The 13,899-nt window shown below is 40.5% G+C and overlaps 1 protein-coding gene across 2 annotated transcripts in view; it reads left to right on the top strand.

Moving 5' to 3' along the window:
• SYN2 (synapsin II) overlaps positions 1 to 13,899 on the top strand; it is a 151,079-nt gene that overhangs the window by 89,838 nt on the left and 47,342 nt on the right. For both annotated transcript variants that reach the window (XM_033132873.1, XM_033132872.1), the window contains exons 2-3: positions 11,770 to 11,827; positions 13,076 to 13,167. In XM_033132873.1, coding sequence (XP_032988764.1) covers positions 11,770 to 11,827; positions 13,076 to 13,167 — 150 coding nt within the window. The remainder of the gene's footprint in view (positions 1 to 11,769; positions 11,828 to 13,075; positions 13,168 to 13,899) is intronic.

The raw sequence follows: 13,899 nt of genomic DNA, 5'->3' as shown, positions 1-13,899 counted from the left end.
TAATCCTGTCCAGAAAACATCTTCACAGACACACCCAGAATAATGTTCAGCCAATTATTTGGACACCCATTGCCCTGTCAAGTGAACACATGACATTAACTATCACAGGTGTGCTTTGTGTGACAGTGAGTGTTTGGGGATGAGGAAGGAAGCATAAGACAGCGTGTACCCTCAGGGGCTTCTGATACTGCAGGGAGGAAGAGGCACATATACAGGAGAAATCGGGGTGACGCTAAACTGTCTACTTCCACGGACAAATGAATGAGGTTCAGACCAAGCTTTCAGAGGAAGGAGAAACAACTGCAGGACGGAAGAACAGGGAAGATTTTATAAGGGAGGTAGAATTTGTTTTGGACCTTAATGAGGAGAGAGGTGATTCCTTTTCTTTTTCTTTTTAAAAATATTACTTTTCAAGTGGTCTTTAATAAGCTTTAGGATACATGCTAAAATAATTCGTAAAATTTGTACCAGGAGAAAAAGTGGAAGAAAAGCAGAAAATCGATGATTGCTTCATAGGTGAGTTCTCCCAAACATTTGTGGTAATAGAGGTAATACAAGTCCACAGAAGCTCTTACTGCCCAACACGTTCCATTAACCCAGCATTATTATTCTGACACCAAACCAGACGGACACTGCAAGAAAAGAAAACCACAAGCCAAAGTCCCCAATAAACATAGATGCAACAATTTTTTAAAATTTAATTTAATTTTATTATTAGTTTCAGGTGTACAAAACAATGTAAGGTAGATGCAAAAAATTTTTAACAGCATTTTAAAGTTGGCTTCTATGATATATAAAAAGGATCATGCATCATGACCCAATGGGATTCATCCCAGGAATTCAAGTTTCATATAACATTTGAATGTCAGTGTAATTCACCACACCAGCAACTGTAATAAGAAAAACAATATGACCTCAATAGATACATGAAAAGCCTGTGAGGTTACCTTTTTTGTGTGTGGTGCAAACACTTAGCAAATTTTTGTGCTGAGAACTGTTGGCAAATTTCAAGTATACAATCCAGTGTTGTTCACTCTCATCACCGTGCATTCGTTAGATCTCCAAAGCTCATTCGTCTTGCATAACTGAAACTTTGGACTCTTTAACCAACTTTCCTCATTTCCTCCTCCCCCAGCCCCTAGCAACCACCATTCTACTATCTGCTTCTAAATTTGGCTATTTTAGATTCCACATATAAGTGATATCATGTAGTATTTATCTTTCTGTGTCTGGTTTATTTCACTTAGGATGAACCTCCAGGTTCATCCATGTTGTTGCAAATGGCAGGATTCCCTTTTTTAAGGCTGAGTAATATTCCATTGTATGCATATAGGTATCATATTTTCTTTATCCATTTGTCCATCGACAGGTAACTTAGGTTGTTTCCATATCTTCACTATTGTGAGAAAGGGGTGATTTCTAAGTGGACCAATGCACAGAGGCATTAGCTTGACGAGAGGTAGTTGAGAAACAATGTCTGAATGTAGATTGATGTAATAATACCAGTTAGTGTTTGAATAGTATTAGTAGCATGGGGTTCCTGCATATGCTTCTGGAGGTTGTTCACTGCATAAGGAAGGGCATCATTGACTGAGGAGACCGTGGCGGGTGGGCGGGGGTGTGAAACACAGCCCCACATTCTGCTTGCCGAGCCAAATCCCCTGGTTCAGGAGTGTGTTCACCTGGTGGAAGGGGTGCTTTTTGCTAATTCATACAGAGACTCTGCAGCAGTCAGTCTTGCAGGAGGAAATAGTAGGAGATAAGCTTGAAATAAATGGTAGGGCCAGATCATAGAGGACGTTTCTTTGTATCTAGACTGCTGGTTGTCAAGGTACCGCATTGATGGTTGGTAGTGGTGATTGTAGGTATGGTTTGTTACCCTACACTGGAGTGAAACTTGGAGATTTGTCAGTGCTAGGAACCCTATTTATCTGGCATAAAATAAATCCCTATCTTTTGAAAATTATATTTGCTCGATGTTTCTCCAAAGCAAACTTTACAACTTACCCGCTTTGCTCCGATATCAAATCAGCCTGATTTAATTTTCTAAGCCAGTCATGGAAAGAGACTCTGTCCCATGACTGCAAAGCGTTCTGTTCTGTAGTTCCACTATAATTAAGACAAATGCATCCAATCTTTGCATCATGTGTTCTCCTGAGTTACAGGATTCTTTTTGCTGTATTTGATAATTTGGTTATCTTGTGATAGTGCATCATTTAATTATTCCCCAAAATAGAGATCTTCAGAAAATCTGCTCAGAAAAAAGTGATTTGCTGTTCCCAACTAAAGTCACATCTGGGGTGTTTACTCAGAAATTAGTCATTTTCAGAGCTTTGAGATTGCTGTTTTTCTTAAGGAGTCTCATCTGCCACCTAAGGCTGTTGAAGCCTTCCTGTAGAACACTTGAAGGAATTTTATAAACTCCGGAGAAGGATTCAGTTGATATCCTCATAGAGCTACGAGTATAAGCCCCGGACTCTATCAGACTGAGCATGGTTGCCCTCTCTGATATTAAACTCCAAATGTCTTCCTGTATTCAATTTAATAACTGCATAAACATTTTCTTAGCATCTACTATGTGCCAAACATTGGGAATATAAAAATGAATAGAGCACTGTCCCCATCTAAAGAAGTATAGTCTCTAAATTCGATCATCAGAAGCACTGAAATTTAATTTTACTAGCTAGCTCTGCCACCTACTAACTGCTACTGTTAAGCAAATAATTTGATTTATCTGAGCCTCATTTTCCTATAAAACCAGTAACATTGAGATGACGTTCTTGTATGGCATGAAACATTGTGAGATTAATTTGATTATCAGGGATGAATGATGTACGAATAGTCACTCAGTGTTCTCTTTCCCTCTGTCATAACCTTCTGTCCCTTTTGGATTTTTACCTTTACAGACTGAAAAAGACTCATTATTTCAGCCTTTGCTAAAATCACGGCCTTTTCATTTTGTTCTGTTTTTGCTCTGGGCTATTTCTACTTTCATTATGTCATTTCCAAATGTCTGGATGTGTGGACCTGATACTCTGTATCACAAGTACAGTATGAAAGTACTGAGGCTTGTCTAAGATGAGCTTAGAGTGTAAGAAACCCTTTTTTATTCTGGGTTTCCGATAAATTTTCTGATGAAGATCAACATTTTTTCACCTTTTGCTCTCTCAGTCTTTTTCTGTTTTGTCTGTGATATCTCACAGCACTGATGTCTTACGAAAACAATTTTCTGTCATTTCAAGTTCCTTTCCTGGATTGTAGTTGAACACTCATGATCTTCTGATAAGATCATTTCCCCTGAATGTTTTCTTACACTTAGTCACATTAAAACTCCTCTGCCACTTTTCTGCCCACGTCCACATCGTCTTTCAGTTTATCCCTAATCAGCTTGGCATTTTAATCCCTGGAGGAGCCGAATGCCATCTGCAAACTTGGCAATTTCCCCATGCACGCTCTTCTAGATCCTTTATATGAATGCTAAGACACCATGCAGCTTGCTTTCTATCTAAGATGTGCCTTAGTTGCAGAGCATTTGATTTAACAACTTAATCACTGAATTAATAATATGAAGGACCAGCCACAGAACATTGCCTTTATCCAGAAAAGAGTTCACTTATTCTTTGTTTCTTATTCCTAAACCAATTATCCATAGCACAATTTCTCCATGTACTGAAAGAAAGCTTTATGGTTCATGAATTAGATAACAAATCCAAATTTGAGGTAAGAGCCCCTTTACCAACGTAAGGTCCTACCTATTTTAATTCTCATTTATGTCTGTGTTCCAGAACATCTGTAATAGGAGACCTATACCACTTTGTATCACTTCACTAAATCCAATTTTTTAATATCACTGTCATTTCCCAGCTAGATTACTAGGCCTAATCAATCAAGTGGTCAATTGAGTTGCCAGGTAAGTTCTGTCCAATAGCTGTTGGTTTGCCGTGTGCCAGTAAAACAGCAAATCCTGAAGCCTCATTACTGCACCAGCTTCGCAAATGATCTTGAGCCCTGGCTGGCTCCCTCCAGTCTCTTCTGCATTCCAGACGGTGTTCTGTCAGAGCTTAGGCACCAATGATCATGTCATGTCTCTGCTTAAAATCTTTGACAGTATTTTTGGAGACAGTTGGGAAAACTTGAATATAGGTATACGGGAAATATTGTGGGTTCAGTTCCAGACCACTGTAATAAAACGAATATTGTAATAAAGCAAGTCACACACATTTTTTTAGTTTCCCCGCGCATATAGAAGTTACGTTTACACTGCACTGTAGTCTATTAAGTGCGTAGTAGTATTATGTCTAAAAAAGCAACATGCATACCTTAATGTAAAAATACTTTATTGCTAAAATTGCCAACCATCACCTGAGTCCTCAGTGAGTCATAATCTTTTTGCTGGTGGAGGGTCTTGCCGCAATGTTGATGAAAACGCAATATCGACAAAGCGCAGTAAGATGAGGTATGCCTGTGCGGACTCAGTAAAGTTGTTAAAATTATTATTAATTATTAAATAATAAATTAATTATTAAAAGTCATTACCCAAGGGTAGGCAAATCCATAGAGAGATAGTAAACTAGAGGTTACCAGGGACTGAGGAGAGAGGAATGCAGGTATTGCTGGTTGGCTACAGAGTTTCTGTTTGGGATGATGAAAATATTTTAAAAATAAAGATGATGGTTGCACAACATTGTGAATATACTTAATGCCATTGAATTGTGCACTTAAAAATGGTTAAAATGGCAAATTTTGTTATCTATGTTTTGCCACAAAAAACTTTTGTCATTATCAGTTAGAGATAATATTTAATTTTATAAGAGAAATGACATGATATTTGGGATTTGCTTTAAAACACTCCAAAACAATAGTCCCAACAACAGTAGTTGAGGGTGATAGATGAAAAAAATCAGCAAAATGTTGATAACTATTGAGGAGAGAATTTTCTATATTAAAAAGTTTTAAAAAAATTGTCTTGTAGGCTACCGATTAAGTTTCAGCTACTCAGCCTGACATTTGAAGCCCTTTGCCAATCTGTCTCTTCTCTTTCTCAGGAGACTCAGCTCTCACTGCTCAGCCCACAGTAGCCTTCCCTGCAGGCAGCTGGTCTGCACAGGGCTCTGTGCTCAGACAGCCTCTGTGCCTCTGCAAGCTTCACCTTTCAGTTCTGCTTATGTGGTAGATTCCTACTCATCCTTTAAGACTCAGCCTTCCCAGACTTCTCCAGGCAGAGAGAACTCCCTCCACTGGGTTCCCACAGTCCCTTGTTTATACTCCTGCTACAACTTATACCCCGTATTACGATTTTCTGTTTATGCTTCTGCTCTCCACTGTGAGCTTCTTGAAGGTAGAGGAAACTTACTTTTCACTGTATGTCTTTCTGAGCTATATGAAACTTTTGTTTTATTTATGTATTTATTATTATATTAGTTTCAGGTGTACAAAACAATATAATGATTAGACATTTTTTGTTGTTTTAGTTGTGTGCTTTAAATGTTTTTTAAAGGAAAAGGTTGAAAGTTGGAAATGTGAATACTAGTTATAAATTGTAAGAGTTGAAAGAAACCTTAGCAATTACCCATATAGATATTGGTCTCCTTTTCTAGACTGTGCTTTCTCTATTTCTCATCTGCTAATGCATTTTTACATTTGTAGCACCTACCACTGAATGCTCAGTAAATGGTTGCTGAATTTACTGACAAACCACAGCTTTTTTTCCTACAGATTGCAAAAAACCAACTATCTAGCTTGGAGTGTGTAGACACACACTTTTTAAAAGAAACCACTCATTTTCAGCCATGGCATGTCAGAGCAACAAAGGAGCAGGAGGGATGTCCCTGGACCAGTGCAATCTGGCTATTCAGCGGGCTAAGTGGTACCAGTAGTGAGTTGGGACTCCCGCGTGTCTGCAGTACATATCTTGCCAGTAGGTGGCGGCAGGTGCTCACAAATTCTCTCCAAAACCAGCAGGCCTGATTTTACCCTTTGAGTGTAGGGTGAGAAGTAAGTATCCTCTACTATTTCTAGTTTATTTCCTAACTTCTTGATGCCCAGAGATGCTTGCTTGAAATAACAAGGCCTCAGTTAGAGACCGTGAGAGCCAGAAACTAAGCACCTTGTTAAAGGTAAATGTTCAGACCAGTGCTAAGTATTTACTGTGCTCGGTTCCAGAGCTCTAAGAAAGCCTTCTCCTCCCCAAGTGCCTTGTGGAGCCTGCAAATGTATTGTTAGTGCTTTCATCGTCTAGCGTGAGGTTTTCATCCTTATGCAAACCTCAGTCATCTAGGGAGGATTTATACTCCAGGCTGTTTTAGGTCCTTTAGTTCCAGTTGGATGGGATTGAGAACAAATTTTCATGTAGGGAAGGAGAGGGAAGAAAGAGCATGACACCCTGGGATGTACACGTGAGAAGAAAGGAGAAGATGGCTGGGCTTACAGAGACAGACTCAGTCCACTCAGTCCTGAGGTGGCCTCTTCTGGTTTCCTACATCTGTCCAGCCAAAACCGTCACTACTGATGTCTCCAGTCAATAAGCCAGTCTGATTGTGAATTTACTAAGCACACAGCTTGGCGAAGAGGTTGGAAATTTATAGATACAATGATTATATTTGTACAGGCCTTAGCGCAAAGCATATAATCTGACAACAGGACATACCGTATTTTGCCGTGTATGATGCACACCCACGTTTTTGGCCCAAACTTTTAGGGAATAAAATCTTTCGTTTAAATTTTTTAATTCAAATTTTTATTTGTTTATCTTTAGGTACTTGTGTTTTTTGTGTATTATAAAGGAATTTTAGCATTTATTTTTTAACATATTATGGTACGAGAAATTTTATATAACAAATAATTACAAAACACAAGAACAGAAGGTATAGGAAATTTTATGTACTGGTAACAAATGTACGATATTTACGCATCATAGAAGGCCAAGAACTCTCCGTTGTTGCAAGTTCTTCGTAAGTTCAACAAAACCAGGGTATTAGTCTAGGGTATTATTTTGCATAGGGATATTGTTATTGATTTCTAGTTACACTTTTAATTCATAAGCATAAATAAAATAATTAAACACATTTATATAGACATGGAATTAGTACTGCCCTCACAAATTTGGGCAAAAGGTGTGCATTGTACACAGCAAAATACGGTAATCCAAAATGTTGTGGAAAGTCCAGGGCTCACACGTGGATGATCCTTGCTTTGAAGCATTCCTACATCGTGGTCTGAGGCTGGGGGTAGGAGAGGAGTTTCGCAGATTATTAGACAACTGAGTTTAAAAGGTGGTATCAGATGATGATGTGATGAGCCAAATATGAGCAGACAATAAATGGGATGAAAGTTCAGAAAAGGAAGAAGCCATATTGGCTGTGGTAATAGTAAAACAGCAATAATACCTCGTACATAAATGTTTGTGACATTTTGCTAATGGTACTTCATATTTGCGTAGCATTTCAGAGTTTCCAACACTTTAATGTCAGTTATTCTCATCTGGCCTCATTCAGTCTTCACAACAACCTGAGTCAGGTACTAGTAAATGAGGTAAAATATATAAAACACTTAAAATAGTGGTTGGTATATAGTGAACATTTGCTATTATTATTAATCCTATTTTCTCTCTGAGGAAACTGAGGCTCAGAGGGACAGTTATGCCCAAAATCACAGCGCTGAGAAGTGGTGGAATTAATCCTGAACTCAGCTCTCCTGGCTCCTACTTACAGACCTTTCTCCATTATCCATGCATAAAAGGGGGGGTATTGAAGCTGGACTTGCCTACTTTGGACCAAGTGCCTACTTTGGACCTACTTTGGAGGTGGCTTTAGCAGAGAAGTCTCTGAAATCGTGCTTCTTAGCCTAATGAGCCCTAGTTGGCAGGTGGATGGGAATTGGTGAGGGTATTCAGTAAGAAGAAGAAGAGTTAAATCTAGAAACCTCTACTCATTTCAGCAATAAGGCGAGATGGTCCATCAAGGAAGCTGCAAGCCATTAAACTCACATAGATCCTCAGCTGCTAGGCTTGTTAAGAAAATGTTACAATGGGGGGAAATTGACAACACAGGCACCATAGATATTTTTAGTCTGTGCTTCAAGGATGTACATCTTGGGTTCTGTTTAGGATTGAGCACAAGGGGGTGGGTTTGGATTGATTTGACAAGACTGCAAGTCAGAAAGTCCTTACTGAGCTCCTTTTTTGTGCCCAGCTTATGCAAGGGACTGTGTGTGTGTGTGTGTGTGTGTGTGTGTGTGTGTGTGTGTAGGGAAATAAGGGAGGTGAAATAACTTTCTTGAACTTTTAAACACTGGGTTGGTGTAACTTTTTGGGGTGGGGGGCAGTGTGGCAATAACAGTGGAAACTATAACTGTGTCTATTCCTTGCAATAATTTATTTGTCCTTCTAATGTACAACATGGGAATATAGTTAATAATACTGTATTGTATTCTTGAAATTTATTGAGTAGATCTTCAGCATTCTCAACACACACACACAAATATGAGGTGAGGGATGTGTTCATTAACCTGCTTGTGATAATCCCATTTCACAAAGTATACATATGTCAAATCATCATGGCATACACTTTAAATATGTACAATTTTACTTGTCAATTGTATCTCAGTAAAGCTGGAAAAAATAAGTTATTTATCCTATGGATATATTCTTAAATGCAAGCCATTGTAGGACTGTTTTGGAATAGCAAAAGCAACCCAAAAACTGGAAATCTAAATGCTCACCAATAAATATTGGTTAAGTTACTGTATGACCTTCAAATGGAATTTCATGAACCTGTTAAGAAAGAGGTCCATCAGTACGTGCTGAAAGCTTATCACTAAGATGTATTTTTAAGTGCAATAAAAATCAAAGTTCAAAAAGAAGAGTTTATGTAACATGATGCCATATGCATGCAAATATATGTACACATTTTCCCCACACTGGAAGGATATGCTTGCAACTGATAATGGGGAATATATGTGATGAGAGGAATGGGAAAGGAGAAACTTATTCTTCATTTTATTCTTTTATGTTCTTTTGAAGGTAGATTGATTGGTTTAACTATATGACATACTTTTTTTTTTTTTTTAATTTAAGCCATTTGCTTGAGGTCACATACCCACGAAACAGTATAGCTAGAATTTCCGTTTAGACTGTGATTCCTGAGCCCTGTAATCCAGAACCCTTCCAGATTCTAGCACACTGCCTCTTAACAGTGCTCTCTTAGTATCAGGAAGTACTTCTGTTACTTGCTTGTAAGCTACAACATTTTTCATGAAAATACCTGGAACCAAAACATCCAAGGGCCCAGAGCTGGGAGAATGTGCTCATTCTTCAGAAGAAGGCTCTGTGCCCTATTTGCCTGCCATCTTGGCTCCTTTTTTATAAGCTTGTGGCTCAGCTAAGAGAGGTCAGTGACCCAGAGCCAGGAAACAGAGACTAAGATTTCTAACAGGACAAATTACCTTAAGGAAAAGGCATTAAGATAACTGGAGAGGTGGGGGTAGGGCAAAGGCATGAAAACAGTATCATTAGCCAACTTGGTCAATGAGCAGGTGCAGGAAGTGGCAGAACAGCCCAGCCAGAATCTATAAATATACTTCAGTATTAGTGTTCAAAACCCACAAAATAAATGAGTGGATTAAAAAACTTGGCAGCATGTCCTCACCTAGCCATAAACTTTGTTCTAAGCTTAACTCTTAGGAACATTTCTGTGGTTTGGGCATATTATTTAACGGCTCTGGGTTTCAGTTTCCCCATTGATCAAACAGACAGCACCCTCTGTACTGTCTACTTCAGAATTGGAAGGACTGTGCTTTGAAAAGACAAGCCATCATACAGAATGAGAAGTTATCATTAATGTCTCTGAGACTTACAGAAGGAGAGCTGTTTAGAGACAGGAAGATGGGAAGAAGCATCCAAAAAGCATTGCTGACGACAAGGTAGACACATCTTACTAACACAAGCAAGGAACCTCGTGTATCATTTACTCTAGTTCCTCCTTTTTAGACCCCAGTTCCTCTGGGTCTTCACAGCCAAAGACCCAGAGTCCAAGGCCTGTAGAGCAGTGACAGTGCCATGCGTAGACCATTATTTAAACCCATAAATAAGATGGGAAGTAGTCAAAGGGATGGGATACACTACAGGCTGCTTGCCCATGGGGCTTGCTGAACTATGAATGTTGAACAGAGTCCTGGAAACAAGCTGATGAAGATTAGTAAGGAATTAGGGCAGAGGTGGGGGGATGGACTTCAGTGATCGAGCCCCGGGATGGCTGCGTGCCTCTGGGGAGCAGTTTGAGGGTGGCCAGGGACTTGGATAGGACAAATGACAACTTCCTAGAACAGACTGTTCCAGAACCCAGAGAGGAAAGGAAATAGCCTGGCCTCGTCCTGGGTAGTTCACAGGAACCAGAATAGGAAGTATTTGTAGTAGAACTAGTACTCACAACATCAAGTCCCTTTTGAGCGGAAGAAAGAAAAAGGGGGGCTGGGGGGAATGCTACGCAGCACACATGCCAAGTCAGTTTTTGTAATGGTGGGAGTGAAGATGGAGAGAATGAATCCACAGAGGGAGACCGTGCTGTGCAGCGCCACGGGCATTGGGCTCGTTAACTGGCCATATGACCTTGAATATGCCATTTTCCTCCTCTGAATCTTGGTTTCCTCATCTCAAAAATGAAGACCTTTCTCCGAATCTCCTAAGTTCTTAGGAGGATTCAATGAGATGTCCTTGAAAGCAACTAGCACACAATACCTACAACATGATGCCCAATATGTTAATTTATCACTTTATTTTGGAGAAGGACTTCTAGAAAACCTCCAGTGAAACATGCTAATTAGACATTTCAAGCACTGGGAAAGCAAGCCCGACCTAGCTAATAGGTACAGTGTGGAAAGGCCCTTTTTACAAATGGAGAACCAGCCTAAGTGGGCAGATAAGAAAAGCTTATGCCAGGGAGGGAAGGTTAAGGCAAAGTAGGAACGAATACAAATATGAGCATAAACACAGTCCGCTTACAAGAGGTTGTAAAGCCATTAATGCATTCATGTAAGGTTTTTCTAGACTCATGACCAAATGGGAAGATAATACGTGTAAGTACTGTATAACAGCTTAACTCCTTTCCTTGGCTGCTCAGAAATACAGGATAGGTTTTGTGTTCAATTATAGTAGCTTTCCTCAGCATCCTACCCTCCCCCCCCGCCCCCCCGCACTCTCCCACCCCCAGTTAATGAACTCTTTCTCATTCTTTAATTGTCCTTTTATCCTTTTTTGGGTATGTTTGCTTCTTAAATTATTAATTGCATCAAACCCTTTTTGGAAGTATAAAGAGGCAAAACGATAACAGTTTCTTTAAAAGTAAAATTCCAAAGGTGGAAATCAATGAGAAAATCAGAGTGAAATGTCAGATGGGAGAAGATAAGGAAACTATAAAAGATTGACCTAGTCTTTGCCAGGAATAACACTGGGGAAAATCCTACTTTTAGGCTTCTTTGGTAGCCAAAAGATCAGGGATGTTATCATAAAATTACAAAACCTGCGAGTGAAAAGGTGCTTTGATTTGTTTCATAGATGGGTAAGTTGAGTGTAAAGGAGAGAAAGTGCTTTGCTTGAGGCTCTCAATTGTGGTGATCCAATCGCAGAGTTAGGCTCAAACCCTAACCCTGGTCTCTTGACTGTCATTCTGGGTTCTGTCTGCTGTAGGGTCATCTTAGTGATAGTGAATTTCGGACTTCAAACACTTGTAGGATACTAATTTGTGGTTTTTGTGTTTTTTCTTTTTCTTTCTCCAGGGCCAAGTGCTTTCGGGGCAAAAAAGTCCTCGGAGATTATGATATCAAAGTGGAACAGGTAATCGGCCTGAAGCTCAGAGCTGCATCTGCGTCATTGCCGGTCTCTCATGGCATTGCAGAGTGAGCCCCCCAGTTCTGCCGAGAGGAGTACAGTGACGGTCCCTGGATTCCAGCCTCTCCACATCCGCAACCCCACCCTTTTCCCCCCGGGGCTTTTCTCTTTATGGGACAAGGTCCTGAAGGCTGCATCTTTCAATTATCCTGACTTCTTTTCATAGTTCTAGTATCCTTAGAGGGGCTCTTAGAGCCCCCTTGCACTGCAGGGTTCTCAGGCTGAGGAAAACCTTAGAGGAATGTCTTCCCAGGACATGGGCCACACCTATTGGTGGCTGGTGCTCCTGGGTAGGTACCTGTCTCCTTCAGGTGTGTGGTGACTGCTCGGAGCCTGAGGCCACACTTCAGAGAGAACTTAGAAAAGAACACCTCCGTGTTTTAATGCATTGACGTCCTGAAAGACTCTTTTTTGTCTTGCTCTATTCTTTACTTCATGCTAAATAGAAATTAGATCCATTTGGGTAAAAAGGGGATGTCCAGGTTAAACAATACTTGTATTTTCTATGTAATATTAGCAGTTAGTTATCATGCTCTACACAGTGTGCTGTGATTTGGAGGACTTTCCTATCCCTGATCACATTCAGTTCTTAAAATAAATTGTTAGATAGGCAGGGTTGATGAATATTTTCCCCATTTTATACATGGGAGAAACCGTCCCCCCAGAGAGGACAAATAACTTGCCTAACGCCTTACGCAAATTGTGGGGGGCAGAGCAGAACTAAAGCCCAGTTGCCTAAACTAAAACCTAGTGCTTTTATGTTGAAACTGATGAAGATTATGCTTGTCCTGGTTCCTGTTCCTGCTCCCGGAGAGGCAGCACAAAGGGTGCTGGGCAGGGAGTCTGAAGACCTGAGTTTTGCTCCTGTCACTGCCAACAATACGTGTTTTTGTGTCCAGAAAAGTCACTTCACTGCTCCTTTGGGAAACAGGGATAATTATTCCTGTCCTTCCAGCCTCGTAGAGTTGCTATGAGAGTTAGATAAAATTAGTTTGTGAGAATGCTTCGAAAACTGTAAATAAAATATTTCGTGGTGGGGTATTCCTGCTGCTGCGACGGCTGCTGTGTGGAGGGGTTGGCAGCCACGACTGTGGGCTTGTTCCCCTGCTGTTACTTTTATTTATTTATTTTTTGTCGTAATAAAAAACACACATTATAAAATCTACCCTCCTAATCCCTGCTGTTACTTTCCAGGCAGAATTTTCAGAGCTCAACCTGGTGGCCCACGCAGATGGGACGTACGCTGTGGATATGCAGGTGCTCCGGAATGGCACAAAAGTTGTCCGGTAAGGCCCTTTCTGCCCTCAGCGTTACTGTCACTGTCCCCAGAGTTACCATCTCTGGCTTTGAGAGGTAGTTTCAAAATCAAGTGTTGGAGTGGATTAAGTGCTACATACAGTCTATAGAACTTAATAATGTGTCCTGTGCGGCGGTGATGTAGGAAGGCAGAGAAAACCAGCTCCTGCCTCAGGGAGCTCTTCGTCCCGTGGTAGAAAAAGCTGCATGGACTCAGCAGGCTTAGAGGTAACTGGATTCCTGTCAGAGGGATTCCAGGACTCCGGCCCCACTTCAACCACTGCAGCTCTGTGCTTTGATCTCTGCATGTATTTCTCCCTGGAAAACAGGATTCCATTGCTTTAAAAAAAAAAAAAAAAGGTTTGAAAACCACTGACCTAGTTCAACCTCCTATTTTCCATCGATTGACTTATGTTCACTCAGTGAGTTGGTGGCAGAACCCTGTGTCCTGTGTAAATTCTGTTAACTCCCAATCCTGTGTTCTTTCTATACTCCGCATTCCTGGCAACTCATGTCTGACTGGAAAGCCTCGACTCAGAAGGGATGATGTGCGTGGGAGAAAATTTGCAATTACAAACCTCTTCCACGCCAGGTAGTATTCTGGGTGACCTATAGGCACGATCAAACGTGATACAACTGCTCTGTGAGGGAGGGGACGAGAATTCCAGATGGCGGAAAATGGCGTCCACAGTCTTATATTATTCTTCCCAGGGGCTCGGTGT

The sequence above is a fragment of the Rhinolophus ferrumequinum genome, chromosome 17, assembly GCF_004115265.2.
Source record: "Rhinolophus ferrumequinum isolate MPI-CBG mRhiFer1 chromosome 17, mRhiFer1_v1.p, whole genome shotgun sequence".
Taxonomy (NCBI): domain Eukaryota; kingdom Metazoa; phylum Chordata; class Mammalia; order Chiroptera; family Rhinolophidae; genus Rhinolophus; species Rhinolophus ferrumequinum.
This window is presented reverse-complemented; position numbering and strand designations above follow the sequence as displayed.